Below are 15,409 nucleotides of genomic sequence, written 5' to 3'. Positions count from 1 at the left end.
AAGCCCCCTCTCCCCACCAGCACCCATCTCTGCTTTATTTTTTTTTTTCCTTTGCACTTATCACTATATAACATTCTACATATTTTACTTATTCACTTTATTTAGCACCTTACATGTAAAATATGATGCAAGGTGCAACATTAATACATTAGATGACTTCATTAGAAATACTACTTAAAGTAGGTACTAACTAGAGAAAAAGTACTTCCCCTCCCTGCAAAAACCAAACCAATCAAACAACAACGTATGCCGAGTGGTACTGAGAACTGTGATATTCATTCCCATACAGCTTATTTTAAATGATCTTGGATAACACTAAGTGCAGAGTCTTCATTTGTTATAGATACTTCTTCTATCTAACGTAAAAGCAGTAACTTTATTATGCAAAGTGCATACCACCATATTACAAATTATCAGTTAAACTATATGTTGTATACAATACCTACTGATTACCAGAGAAATTTAGTTTTAGTTTTCCTCTTTTTTAAAAAAACATTTGGAGTTAGTATAAAGCCTAATCATATAAATAACTTCAAGGCAAACTAATCATCCCAGCTCTGGCATAGGTTAGCTCAATAATTATAGCTATTATTTGACTCTGACTGCGTTATTTCAACTCACTGGGTTTCAGTTTCTTTGTCTGTAAAAGAGAGTTAATATTGGTGCTTAACTAAGGAGCTTCTTGTGAGAATAAGGGACGCAGTGCACTGGGAGTACCTGGCAGGTGGGAAGGCTTCAATAGCTATTAGCAGCCATCATGACTTGTGACTACTGCTACTGCGGAAATAGGCATGAACAGATTTCACCAATTGAAGACAACAAGTAGTTAACCGAACAGTTGTGCTTAGAAAGCATCCCTACTCATATACGACTTTGTTTTATCTTTTATGAAATTCCAAATATTGGCCGGGCGCGGTGGCTCATGCCTGTAATCCCAGCACTTTGAGAGGCCGGGGCGGGCGGATCACAAGATCAGGAGATCAAGACCATCCTGGCTAACACGGTGAAACCCCGTCTCTACCAAAAATACAAAAAATTAGCCGAGCGTGGTGGCGGGCACCTGTAGTCCCAGCTACTGGGAAGGCTGAGGCAGGAGAATGGAGGAGAATGGCGTGAACCTGGGAGGCGGAGCTTGCAGTGAGCCGAGATCTCATCACTGCACTCCAGCCTGAGCCACAGAGGGAGACTCCGTCTCAAAAAAAAAAAAAGAAAGAAAGAAAGAAATTCCGAATATTGCTTAACATAGCATAAATGTAAATGCCCACAAAACCACGATTAAGTAATTTATCATCTTCTGCACACTTATGCCATACTGACTTTATCACAAGATATTGAAACACAGCCCTTTCCATGGCATGGAGACAAATGAATACTTGGATCTTGAAAGGCATATTATCTACACAACGTATATGGGGGATTAAGCATGCACTATCTCATATAATTTAATGAATCAGTCGATAAATTATCATGTTTACTCTCTCACCCAGTAGGTTGTAAGGAGTGTGAAGGAAAGGAATGTATATAGTTTTTTTTTTTTTATCTTTTATGCTACTTGACTTGGCAAAAGGCATTTCAACTTACTATAGTGGAAATAGCACTGGGCTAGAAGTCAGGAAACACAGATTTCAGCTGAGTAATTGAAGACAAGTCACTTCAACTATCTTTAGGTTGCAGATTACTCATGAGTAATAGTCTTTTCCATTAACAACATTTAGATTCCTTTTCAAATGCTCTCATTCTAAGGAACACTAGCAAAAGGGGTTTTTATCAATGAATGTTGGGTTAATTAATATCCAACATCATTTTCCCATACCTACCAGGTGAAAGAAATGTGACCCTTAATTATAGGTTTTAATCACTCATGAAAACTTGCCAGGAACTCATGGTCCTTGTCACTGTCCTTTCTATCAGACACAAATCCTTCCATCTGTTTTAAAGATAGAAAACCTGGGTGGGAGGAGGGCGAGCATCAGGAAGAATAACTAATGGTGCTGGGCTTAGTACCAATCCTGTGCAATAGGATGATCTGTGCAGCAAACCGCTATGGCACATGTTTACCTGTGTAACAAACCTGCAGATCCTGCACATGTACCCCTGCACTTAAAAGTTGGAAATAAAATTGTTAAGCTTGACTCTCTCATCTTACCATGTCACTTCTATTTCTCCATTTGTTTATGTTCCCCATTTCTCTTTTTTCTGCTTTAACGGAACAAAAGTAATAATCAATTTTAAAAAATAGAAAAATAGCAGACCTTCCCCTGCCAGCATTCCCCATCCCCTGCCCCATTTTGTTTTGTCTCCTTAGTATTTACCACACTCCAACATAACATAGATTTCACCTATTTGTTCTCTATCTCCCCATCCCCACATTAGAATCTGAGGTTCATGGGTACTGGGATTTTTATGTGTTTGGTTCACTGCCATGTCTATGCCACCTGGAATGGGATCTGACACATAGTAGCTTGAAAATTATTTGAAGAAATGGGTGAATAAACATTATTTAAGATCCTCTATTGGTTGCCCTTCCCACACCATAACTAATATCATGTGACTACCAACTCATCTTCTCCAAGTTAACCAAGGTTTCTGATCCTCATCCCTGGCCCAGGGCTTATTCATTTCTCCCTGCTTGTCATATCACTCATTTATTCATTCAGTTACAGATGTATTGACTGCCTACTGTGATCCAAGCAATGTGCTAAATGCTAGGGACATACAGGTAAATAAAATGGATACAAGCCTTACCCTCTTTACTAATCCTTTACTTTTTTTTTTTTTTTTTTTTTTTTGGTTTTTTTTTGAGACAGAGTCTCACTCTGTCACCCAGGCTGGGGTGCAGGGGCGTGATCTCAGCTCACTGCAACCTCCGCCTCCCAGGTTCAAGCAATTCTCGTGCCTCAGCTTCCCGAATAGCTGGGATTACAGGTGTGTGCCACCACACCTGGCTAATTTTTTTTGTATTTTTAGTAGAGACAGGGTTTCACCATGTTGGCCAGGCTGGTCTTGAACTCCTGACCTTAGGTGATCTGCCTGCCTCCCAAAGTACTGGGATTACAGGCGTGAGCCACCGTGCCCAGCCCAATAATCCTTTTCTACTCAACGATTACTTTGAGACCCAGCTACTCCCTCTGTTCTTGGGTTCTCTGTACTGCTGTCTCTGACTTTACAGTCCTGCCTTTGAATGGTACATTTTCATAATGCCCTGGAGAAAAATTTTAAAAATCTGTGGGCTTTAATTGGTTGCTATCCAATTTTGAATAGAGTTCTTTTAATAGAGAGTTAATAAAGCAGGGAACAAGTCATGCTCACTTCTAAAGAGACAATAACTACATCCTTTTAGAGTTGCTTTTGGGTCACACTGGAACAGATGCTGTTTCCTAACAGTGATCATCGCAATTCCAGTCTCATGAGGCCTGACTGTGTGGCATCTAAGACTGTTTGCTACATCTCCCCACTTCCTTGTGTTTTCTATATACAGAGGTAATCTGAGAGTGCTTCTCTTCCACCCTGAAAAAGCCTAATTAACCCATCATTTTTAGCCTCAAGGTTATTATTATTGACTGCTCCAACTACGTAGGAGATTAAGCTCTCAATGGACAGAGTCTTGATATGCGTGGATGCCTGGCCCCAGGCCTGTCTGTGCCTTTCACCAGGGTTTTGGGAGCACTTAAACCTCCACCCTAGCATTTCCCACGCTGTGCTCTGTGGATCATTAGGGTCCTGAAAGATAGTAACGAATTCTGCATTACAAGGTTTCATAACCAAATAAGTCCAGGAATGTCACATCCTAAATCTCCCATTTGGGGACACAGGGTACATAATGAGAATATTAATGTATTTATAAATGTTTCAATTTGTTAAACCCAGTCAGTGTTTCCCAGCCTAAGTTAACAATGGGGTATTTTATTCTCAGTATACCACTACCGTCTCAGAGGACATTACTACTCAGGAGAAAACTGTTTGGCAAATTCTATTTTACCTTCATTTCATATCCAGATGAATAGCAGCAAATGGCTTTAAGGGAGTGAGGGAGGAGGGAGATAGAAGATATTCCCCGCCAGTAGTTCTTGGGGGTCACTAATAGAGGGAGAGAACTTGATTTTATGGAACAAATACTAGACCTAAGGTCAGAAGACTTGTGACTTGGTCCTAGCTCTGTCACATAACTAACGGCAAATCATTTAAACTCAAGCCTCAATCTCATCTCCCGGGAGGGAGATAAATTTTAGGATAGCCATACCCCATTCTTTGAAAGAGCTGGGCAGTTCAGGAAGTTCCTATATAGCAGGTTTAATGTCTATTTAAAAGTGTTCTTCTGGGTGAATTTTGGGCCTATGTTTTTGAAGTCCTCTTTCGGATGACTGGTGCCTTCCACTCTGACTCTTTAGACTTGAAGCTCCAGGCTCTCAAAACCCAAAGCAGTATTTCTGAATGAACATTGGAAACAAATTAAGTCTGGCATATATTTATGCTAGCCTAATTAATACGATAATACCTAGAGAAGTCTTAAGTCTTACATAGAATGGAGGAAAATATAGGCCTACAATATTACAAACAAGCCATAAATGAAATCTGAGACTTCTTATTTTCAAACTAGATTGACTAGCTTCTTTTTCTGAGCACACAATTTTCAAAGATGGAAATTGGTGACATGGAATTGAAACTGCAAAATAAATTTGTAGCGTTGCACTGATTTATATTCTAACATGACAGAGGAGAGGAAGGCAATAATCATTTCTGGGGAGGCTTCCTGTGGTCCTTGAGTTAGAGAAAGACTCTTCCATTCTTTAACTCAGGAGAGAAAGATTAGTTTCCAAACCCATCCTCTGTAAAGAAGAAATTCTATAACGACTTCTTTACACTTTACACTTGCAAATAATGTTCTAGAGGGAACTAGGTCACATTTGATGCTTTTCTTACCATTAAAATATGTCTGCTGAGGCCGGGCGCAGTGGCTCACATCTGTAATCCCAGCACTTTGGCAGGCTGAGAAGGGCGGATCACTAGGTCAGGAGTTCAAGACCAGCCTGGCCAATATGGTGAAACCCCATGTCTACTAAAAATACAAAAATTAGCTGAGCGTGGCAGTGTGCACCTGTAATCCCAGCTACTCAGGAGGTTGAGGCAGGAGAATCGCTTGAACACGGGAGGCAGAGGCTGCAGTGAGCCGAGATTATGCCACTGCACTCCAGCCTGGGTGACAGAGCAAGACTCAGTCTCAAAAAAGAAAAAAAAAGTCTGCTAAAATAACAACTACAATTAAAAACACTTAAGAACTAAGTTTAGAAGGTATCTATACATTGGAATAACTTACATAAATGTTAGTCTCTATCTGCTTGGAATTTGATATAAACATTGATGACAATAAATAGTTTGGTTTTAAAAAAGGCAAGATTGTATTTCCATATAGGTCAGTTCAAAGTTACTGTAGTCATCTCTAAATAATTGCTGGACTGTTGCAATAAATTTGCAATAAATTCAATGTGATATTTGCTAAGTGAACATGCCTGCCATCTGGTTACTCAAACTGTATTTTTGCAACTTCATAGATACACAGGGCCCAGTAGAGATTACTGTAGTCATCTTTAAATAATTGCTGGACTGTGGCAATAAATTTGCAATAAATTCAATGTGATATTTGCTAAATGAACATGCCTGCCATCTGGTTACTAAAACTGTATTTTTGCAACTTCATAGGTACACAAGGCCCAGTAGCACTGAGACGTAAGGAGCCGATATGAGCCTGAGGATCAATTCCAAAGCAATTTGAGAGTTCAAGCCATTCATTTGTTTTCAGCACAAAGTGTTCTCCACATAACAAAACAATGAGTCTAACTTATCTGTCTCTTTCCTGTCCTGTTATCTTTAAAAATGTCCATCATGACAGGTTGCAAATGGGCTTACAATATTCAGCCAACTTTGAGGACCATGAAGAAGAATGGAAAACAGTTGGTGTGCTGCTTGCACTGGTTCTGGTGCCAGCAGCACTATTCTTGCTGGTCTCCTCAAGGTGCACACAGAAGAAGCAGCTGAATAAAATGGCAAAAGTCTTCATGTATCTATGGAAGTGGGGAAAGAAGGTCCCAAACCAAACTTTTCATCAGGCCCCTGGCAAGCACCTCCCCATACCACACCAAAAGCAGTATTAGTAGCATTGAATATAGTGCCTGAGGGGGTCAATACATGCTGATTATACACAACTACCTGAGAAGTCTGAGAATAGTTATATAAAGGATGCTAGAAGAGTGCTTATCCTAGTTTCTATAGCCATTGTGATCCATGTATTGGATGTATGCCTAGCCCAGGCTGTCTCAACCTTGGTACATTGACATTTTGAGCTAGATAATTTTTGGTTGGGGATGGGGTGGGAAATGCTATTTTGTGCATCGTCTGAGGTTTAGCATCATCCCTGGCATCCCCCCACTAGATGCCAGTGGTGTTCCTCCCCCTAGCAAAAATGTCTCCCGATATTGCCAAATGTCCCAATGTCCCCAGGGAAGAGGGACCAAAAATCACCCCAGTTGAAAGCCACTTATCTAGTCTGTATATTCATGACATGGACCAGAATTAGAATGATTATACTCTCTTCTCTTTTTCCTGAATCAGTGTTTCTTCATCTACTTATTGAAGTATTATATTCTCTTAATCTGCTTTTATTCAGTTTTCTCTGTTCTCATACACCTGAGAGCTGGGAGGAGCCTTTCAAGGTACTGCCACATAAGTTAAGAAGAGCTAAAAGAAAGACCTGTTTCTCCCTTAGGAGAAGGGAATATTAAAGAGAAAACATTCCACATAGAAATTGGATCAGTAGCTAAGGAGACTGTTTTGCAGAATGAGTTTAAGATGGCCTAAGCTGAAATTCATGTGTCTGTGAGGCCAGAAGAACCTTTGTATGTTAAAAGAAACTACTTTCATTTGTTTGCTACTGTCATACAAAAGTATCCTTCTGACAAACAGATTTTTTTTTCTTTCTTGGCTTTGTTTTTATTGACTTCCTATTTATATTAACAGTATCAGGAAGATACCCCTGTGGGCTCCAGGAACAGACTGTCTCAGTAACTCTTCCCCCTTCAGAAGCACGGTAAGTAGTCCCGAGAACTAAAGCAATGAGGAGCCTCTAGAGTGATGATTTGAGTCTGCTCTTTTTTTATAATGTGAAAAATTTGAATCTTAGAATACTGACTTAAACCCAGCCAGTGGGTGATCTGCTTGAAAATGACTACACATTCATACGTAAGGGTGAGAAATAATTTATGACAAATAAAGCTCATGAAAAATTCTAATTTCATTCATGTTGCTACAAGTATAGCTTCACGCTTTAAAAAAAATGTGGGCTGGTAACATTTTTCTATCTTACTTACAGTGTAGAGTTAAACAGGTGCCCTTACCTCTCCTCCAGTGCATGGAAAAGGACTGGAGTATTTAGAAGTACAAATAGCTCCCTTCTTGACAACGTCATCTTCCAGGCCAAATGTAGCAGAGCAGTTAGTTGCAAAGTACTTATAAGGCTTCCATGTTTTCCCAAAGTCCTGGGAGCGGTCCAGCACCATGGCAGCCGGCCTGGGGGACTTGAACACCATAATTAGGTGAGTGAAGTAGAATTCAGCTTCCAGGTCTAACTGGATCTTTTCTCTGTGCACATCCTCCGCAGACTGCCACCACGTGCGAGGAAACCGGAAGGACGAGTCTGCCATGGCAGATGGCAGGTGAGCCAGGTGAGGATGGGCAGCATTGCACTTGTCACATTTGGGCTGCCGACAAGTCAGATCCGTGTTCTCACTGTAGAAGCAGTACAGTTCGGTAGCATTCTGACCGCAGGTGGTGTCTGCCCAGAGTTTTCGCCCCAAAGCCAAATTTCCCATCCGAGGGTTGCAGGCTTTTTCACAGCGGGAACTCGCTCCAGCTACTCCACTCAGTCCTAAGAAAGGAAAAGCATGCGTGATGCAAGACAAACCCATCTGGAAAGCTCTTTTGTCCACCTAGTCCATCGACAACAATCAAGGATCTCCCCAAAACCGCTTGAGACTTTCAATAAATGGAAAATTCTACCGTGCTCTACCATGTTCATGTCTGAGTAGGAACACTGTTCTGCATTCACAATGCATTCATGTATGAGTGTGTGTATGCGTGTGTGTGTGTTTGCTTTTTATGTTCAGATGTAAAATTCACATCAGAGAAACAAATACTTTAGGCAGAGGACAAGAGGAGGGAAAATAGAACCACCAGGGTGAAGATTATTGGCCTAAAACTTTTCAAGTACTTTGTCTTATAAATGTTTTCTGTATTTCAAATACATTGATGTGTTTTGAAGTCATGACTATAGAAAACTATAATGTTTTAAGACCACGTAAGTTAGTCTTTCAAATTTAATGTGAGTCCTTCACATGATTTAACATGTTTATTATGAGAATGCATTTAGAAGGAAATGTGGAACTCTATTTTCTTTACATTTTTAAGCCAGTGAAGGGATAAATTCCCTAGGAAAAGCAATATGAGATATTTAATAAATATACGATGGGTCCTCATTTAGGGGGAGGCAAAGCTAGAGACCTTTGGAGTTCAGATGTGCACTATCAATTTCTAACATTACGTAAACATAACTAAGAAAAAAACTCTGAACTGCCAAAAGGCAGAAAAGCTTATTTTACATGCTGTCTCTTCAGGGTTTCTACCTGTGACAGGTTATATAGTAGTCAACTGTTTGCTTAACAGGAGAGTGTCTACAGTCTGGCAGCCACTAACAGCACCTTTAAATATTATCTGTGAACTAAAACACCTTCTTTAAAAAACACACTCTTCCTCCCAAACAAAGGTCCAACAGACTTCAATGTTTTAAAATGACTTAAAATGATAAACATTATCCACTTATTAACATTCTGACTACATACTATAATCCTTTGATTTGGGTTTGGCGTTTTAATTATGAATACCTTAAGCAAAAATCCTCTATTTTAAAGGTTAAAACAGAGGGGAAAAGAGGGAAAAGGAAATCAAGCCCTAAATTCCAGCTAATTGAATGTTTCTGCTTCTTAAGAAGCAGTATCTCTGAACTGTTATCACAGTAAGGATTGGAGGAGGCCAAATGACAGCTTAGGCTGCAACAGAGACATTTCACACACTGACAATGGCCAACCCCACATAGCCTTGCAACTAAAGGGCTTCCTTAGGCGTTATTTTTTAAATGTCAAATTAAAGTGAGCATTATGCTTGGGTTCTGTTTGCCACTTTTCTCATTAGCTGGGGCAACAGTTGCTTGTGGCCAGAATCACACAAACACACAGTGTGCTATGACTCACCTGTAAAAAATTTCGGGGAAAATCATATACTGCCTGTACAAGTATTTTTGACTTGAAACACTTGCCTTGTGATGTTTATTTACAACCTTTCAATGGCTTGCATGTTTTTGCCATAATATGGTTTGAGACGGAAAAGATTTTTTAAAGCTCATCTTTTAAGAGTGCAAGAATTAAAGTAAAATCTTAGGCCTTTAATATGTCCCTGGGAAAAATATCCAATAATTTTAAATGCCCCTAAACTCCTAAGTCCAGAAAAGATTTGAGCCAGATAAAGAATCCGTGGGGCAAAATACTTGGAGTCTCTCGAGTGACTATTCAATGACACTAAGGATGCTCCTGTGACTTGGACTGGTTTGGAATGCAGACTGGAAAGCCTGGATTTGCTGGGTGCCAGCGGCCCTCAGGGAAGAGTGGAAGCCCAAGGGAGGAGATGCGTGCGACAATGTTCTTTAGCCACCTGCGCGTCTCTCTAGCCCAGGCTACCCTTTCTGAAGCAGGTGAGATCCGCACGAGAGACTGGATGTCTGCAGACTCCCTCACATCTCTCCTCCTCACCTACAGGGCTGCGCTTACGCCTAACTGGAAACCAGGTGACCCGCAAGAGGGAGGGAGAGGAGCAGAAGGGGCTCCCGAATACAGAAACGACGAGCCAGGAGCCGGTGGCCTAGGGCAGCCCAAGAAAGCCAGGATGGGAGTGGGAGGGAGAGGGCATCTGCCGACGCCTCCGCCGGTTGTCCAGTTACCGAGCCAGGGAGCAGACCCGCCTTCGACCTCCCGCAGAGTTTCGGCCAGGGTACCAATTCCCCAGGGGCGGCCAGCCAGCTCAGTGCAAGTCCAGGGTGATCACTACCTATCGTCCAAGCCAGGAGTCCCACTGCGTTCCAGTCACTGCTCCGGGGAGAGGGCGCTCAGCTCTGCCCCAGGTGTCCTTACCTGGTTCTCTAGTACCCAGCACCAGGTCAGGGACGCCAGCGACCGGCCTCCACCAGAGACCGGCCCCGGCCCACGCGCGCCCAGGGTCGCTGGGCCACCCCTCCTCATCATTCCTTAGGCCATGAAGTGCCGGGGGATGGCGAGCTGGGTCCTTTGTTCCCTCACCAAGTGGAAAAGCAGTTTTTTAACAAGCCAAACTGAGAAAGAAACCCCGGTCGCAGTATCCCCGGCACGGCGCACTCAGGATATCTGGTTATCCAAGCGCGTGTGTATCCCAGTTGTAAAAATAAATCAATAGTATTTGAAAGTGCGGAGCCCAGGGGAAAGGAGGTGGAACATGGCCACTCATTTCACCCTCGGGAGCCGCGCTCTGCGCTCGCAGCCCCGGCTCCCCTGCACCCCCGAGTCCCGAGATGGGTTAGAGAAGCAGCGAGGAAAGGGGTGGGGGCCCCGCCGCGTCACCACCCACCTGCGGCCACCACCGTGCAGCCCCAGAGCAGCAGCAGCCGCGCGCAGCTCCCCATGGCCGGGAGGAGCCGGGAGCAGCCGGGCCGGGCGGGTGCGGGAGGGAGCCGAGACCTCTGCGCTGCGGGATGAAGCGCCGCCGTCCTCGGGAAGGACCGGGGCCCTGGTTTCTTCCTCCTCCTGGGGCGCCGGGCTCAGTCAGAGGGCGCCGGCAGCGGGAAGCCAGGGGCCGGGACCGCGCGGGGAGGTGGGGTGACCCTCGCGCACCGGCCTGGCGGGTCCCGGGCACCTGGGGGGCGGCGGGAGCCCCCGGACCATAGCCGGCCTGGCCGCGCTGCCCCGCGGAGCGGCCCTGCGGGCTCGTCCGCCGCTAGCCCGGGGCTCGGCGCCCGCAGCTGCCGCTGAACTTTGCGAGACCTTTCACTTCCCGGCCGCCGCCGCTGCCGCCTCCTCCTGGGCGTCCTCCTCCGCTTTTCCCACCTCCTCTGGCTGCCCCGGCTCTGTCCCGTCCTTCTCCACCGGCAGTTCCATGCGATGCATTTTTATTGCACCGACGCCGCGGCGCTCCGGTGCCAGCCCTCCTCCCCTCGCACCTCCACCCCTTCCTCCCGCCCGCCCCCCACGCTTGACAGCCCGGGCGGTGCAGCCCGCGAGGCCAGATCGCCGCCGCCGCTGCCGCCCGAGGAGGGGTTCCCCGCGCTCCGACCGGCGCCCCCGCTGCCCCGCTGACCGCTCGTCCGGGTCCCCTCAGCCCGGCCCTCGGCTGCCCTGGCCCCCCTCCTGGCGCGCGCCCTGCATCTCCCTGGTGACCCCCCTGGTGCCCTGCAGCACCCACAGGCCTCCCCTGGGAAGCAGTCTCCCACCTTCTCCCGGAACATTCCTAAGAGCAGTTGACTCCCTCTAGATCAGGTCAGGGCATGCCAAGGGGCTTAAAAAACCGCGAAACAGGCTAGCGCCTACTTCCCACATCCCCCGGCGAAACAAGCCCTCCCTCTTCCTCCAGCCACCCCCTTTCGGGGAGTCCCATGACCCGGGGACGGACACCCCAACCCAGCCCCGGGTCACCCGCACTGAGAGCGCGCCAACTGCTAAGCGGCGTTCGCCGCTTCTGTGCTGCCTTTTGCGGGGGTAGGGGGATGTCTCGTCTAAACAATCGCTGCCTACATGATCCAAAGGTGTGCCCACTTTGGTGTAAGAGGTGTTGCCTAACTCAAACTCAAGGTGCTGAAAGAAAAGGGTCACATGATTAGTTAGTGGGCAGTGTAAGAACGTCCTTGTCCAGAGGCAGGGCAGGGGCATGACAAAGGGAACTCTTTGGTCCTTCCAAGCGTTCTCCCTTTATAGAGTATGCTGTGCTGTGAAACAGTGTTAGGAACTAACTTATGGGGAGCAATTTAGTAGCAACCACACGCAGCTAATTGCAGACAGGATTGCTCAGGGCTGGTGCTTCTGGAAAGAGATAAAATAGCAGCCGAATCTGAGATTTTTGCAAGTTCTGTGAAAATATAATTCTACTTTCACATCCAGGGAAACTGGCAAAAGTTAAGTCGACAGCAATTTTGTATTGCACTGTTCATTTTGTTCCTTTGAATATTTTCCAGAAAATTAACTATGTTCCAGATACCATTTAGTTGTTGTGTCTGTTACAGATGAGGATAATTCAGAGCTTTGGGATACATGTAGATATTATTTACAATGATCCGGCCAGGAACATATAAGAAGTTTATATCTCCCAGGGGGATCTGGGTTGAGGTCAGCATAATCCATTTGGGAGACATTAACATTATTCTTCCGGCCAACATAGGAAAGTAGCAGAAGGTGTGGACAGCAATTCATGTAGCATCACCTGCTTTAGAAAATAAACTCTTTGAGTTTTCAAATACTGTCAATGTTGGGGCTTTCTTCGTATCTCCTAATGGAGCCATTGAACTACCTCTCCAATTAATCTTTTTACCAAATAAATGATAGGAAACTATAACAGCCGAAGGTTCTTAGCATAAATATTAATTTAATAGCCAAGGCAAATTAAACAAAGGGGTGGATGCACATTTATTATTAACTTCTGAGGCTAGTATATTTAGGCAGAACTAATCCATTTCTGTTTTTTAATTAACAAAATTGTATGTATTTATCATGTACAACATGATGTTCTGAAATATGTATATGGTGTGGAATGACTAAATCTAGCCAATTAACATATGCATTTAAGAACACTTTACATCCACTGTCTTAGCATTTTTCAAGAATACAATATATTGCTAAAAACATAGAATGCTTCACAAATTTGTATGCCATTCTCATACAGAGGCCATGCTAATCTTCTCTGTATTGTTCCAATTTTAGCATATGTGCTGCCAAAGCAATCACAGAACTACTCCATATCTCATTACAAATTTCAAAGCTATTTACTGTCTGCACGAATCCTGCATTGATAATATATTTCCTTGATTGCTGAATAACTGGCTCTTATTTCCTTTAACAAGACAGAAAGCTCTCTAATGGTAGAACAGTCTTTAATATTCAGTTTATAAAAAACATTACTATGTTTTTCTGATATTCTTCCTTATTCTCAGCCAAGAACACCTACAATAAGTATTCATTACATGATTTTGACTGAGTTATGTTAAAACTATTGTTATATACTAAGGGGCTAAGGAGACTAAGGACTAAGGAGAAAACCAGTTGTATCAGAATGATTTCCCATATTCAAAAGGAAACTGCACATTCGACACCAATACTATCTATATGAAAAGCTCAGGAGAGAAAAGTAGTCAGCATTCCAATAAACATCATTTGCTTATGTAGTCCAGTTTAGTTACAAAGGATATTTTCATTTTGAAGAAACTATCCAAGGAAAGGTTACCTACATAAGAAACATCTTGGATAAGTATATTATTGCCTATGATTTTGTTTTTGAAAACATCAGTAATGGATTCAGAATATTTTGTAATTTTATGAATTAGTAGGAAGCTTAGCAAACTTACAGAATTTCAACAACAAGTTCCCAGAAACCACAAAATTCATAAATCTAGAATATTCCTGAGAACTTGAAAGGAAGTTAAAAGGGTCTTTAAAAAGTAAAATAAATGGGATAGCCAGGCGTGGTGGCATACGCCTCTGGTCCTAGTTACTTGGGAAGCTGAGGTGGGAGGATAGCTTGAGCCTGGGAGGTTGAGCTGCAGTGAGCTGTGTTGGCACCATTGTACTCCAGCCTGGGCAACAGAGTGAGACCCTGTCTCAAAATAAATAAAATAAAATAAATGGCAAAACTCTGTGCACCTCACTTAAATTATTCATGCATTTTTATGAAGTTGGTTATGACATCTTTCTAGATCACAGCCTATTAGAAGTAACAGATTAGAATGGAGCAGGATGCTGTTAAAGACAGGGGATAAGCTGAGGCGATCTAGTAATGAGAAGGAAGGGAAAACTCTAAAAAGTAGCCAGAAGTGCAAAAACAAAGACAAAACACCCACAGCAGCTGAGGCCTTCTAGTGCAGAAACAAAACACCAAAAAGCTATAAAGGCATCACTCTCCTGTAACTTAGTAGAGTAAGTGAGGTTCCTAGTGGAGTGTAGGACCTTCAGAATCAGGAGGGACCCTTGAGCCCAACTTCTCACTCCATCAAAACCCCTTTCCACAAAGCCTGTGTCCAAAGGTCATCCAGTTTCTGTTCTAAAAATCTCCATAAACAAAAGCCTCAAAGGCAATTCTGCTCATTTTTGGCACTGTTCTATTTAAGTGGGATGTTTCTCTTCTTAAAATTCTGTGTTTATAGTTTAATCATCTGCAACCATACAGAATAAGTCCAATTTCCCTTCTGGTAGGTATTCAATGATTTAAAGTCAAGTTTTAATAATTTTCACCTTAACTATCCTTTTAATTTAAACACCCATGTGACAGGATTCCCATACTTTTCACCATCTTAATCACCTCTTTTCAGATATACTCCAGCTTGTCTTACACTGTACTCCTAGAACTCAACTCCAGGTTTGTCTGATCAACATAGAATAGAACTAACAGTTTCCTTAACTTAGCTCTATGGCTTATAGTTCTGTAACCTAACGTGATGTTGGCTGGTATATTTGAAGTCAACTAAAATCCTTTTTTCATATATTGGTATCTTACCGAGTCATCAATAAAAGGTAAAATATATTTTGTTTAACCAGAGGGAAATATTTTCACTAAAATACATTGCATGTAGTAAGCATTCAATAAAACATGAATTTGAAGGATAAATCAACAAATTTAAGCTGCTAAATTTGAAAAATCATCACAAATTTTAAAAGAAACTTCTAGTTTTCAATGGACTAACTACCTATTTTCTGAAAAGGTGATCACTTTTATGGAAAATTTGACTCTTCAACAATACTATATACAACTGGCATTATTATACATTTCCAAGAAAAAGAAAGACTCTGAAAATAGTGATATTTTTAGTATACCTAGTATTTTTTCTCCATGGAAGTATAAACATGATCTCATTTATCCTCACAGCATCAATGTGTGGGAGGGAACAGGAATAGTTGTACCCATTTATACAAACAGAAAGTGAGATGAAAGATGTAAGTGCCAAACTTAGATCATACAATAAGTACACACTGAAGATAGGACCTGGGTTTCCAATTTAAAAAATCATTGCTTATCCACCAATTTTCCATGAGTACAATCTTATCTCTCTTTGAACTGGAAGACTATTGGGAGAAGATAAAAT

General features: G+C 42.9%; 1 protein-coding gene across 2 annotated transcripts in view; it reads right to left on the bottom strand.

The window, feature by feature from the left end:
• The window catches only part of NTN4 (netrin 4), a 130,736-nt gene extending 119,479 nt beyond the window's left edge, over positions 1-11,257 (bottom strand). The window contains exons 1-2 of one of the 2 annotated variants that reach the window (XM_017861747.1): positions 10,699-11,257; positions 7,389-7,918 (exon numbers count right to left, since the gene is read on the bottom strand). In XM_017861747.1, the coding sequence (XP_017717236.1) occupies positions 7,389-7,918; positions 10,699-10,753 (585 nt within the window). In that variant the 5' untranslated portion in view covers positions 10,754-11,257. Of the gene's footprint in view, positions 1-7,388; positions 7,919-10,229; positions 10,635-10,698 lie in introns of those variants that run through there. The other variant, XM_017861748.1, reaches the window with a different exon arrangement.
• Between the last annotated feature and the right edge of the window lie 4,152 nt (positions 11,258-15,409).

Source organism: Rhinopithecus bieti, unplaced genomic scaffold (genome assembly GCF_001698545.2).
Source record: "Rhinopithecus bieti isolate Rb0 unplaced genomic scaffold, ASM169854v2 scaffold_61298, whole genome shotgun sequence".
Lineage (NCBI taxonomy): Eukaryota > Metazoa > Chordata > Mammalia > Primates > Cercopithecidae > Rhinopithecus > Rhinopithecus bieti.
This window is presented reverse-complemented; position numbering and strand designations above follow the sequence as displayed.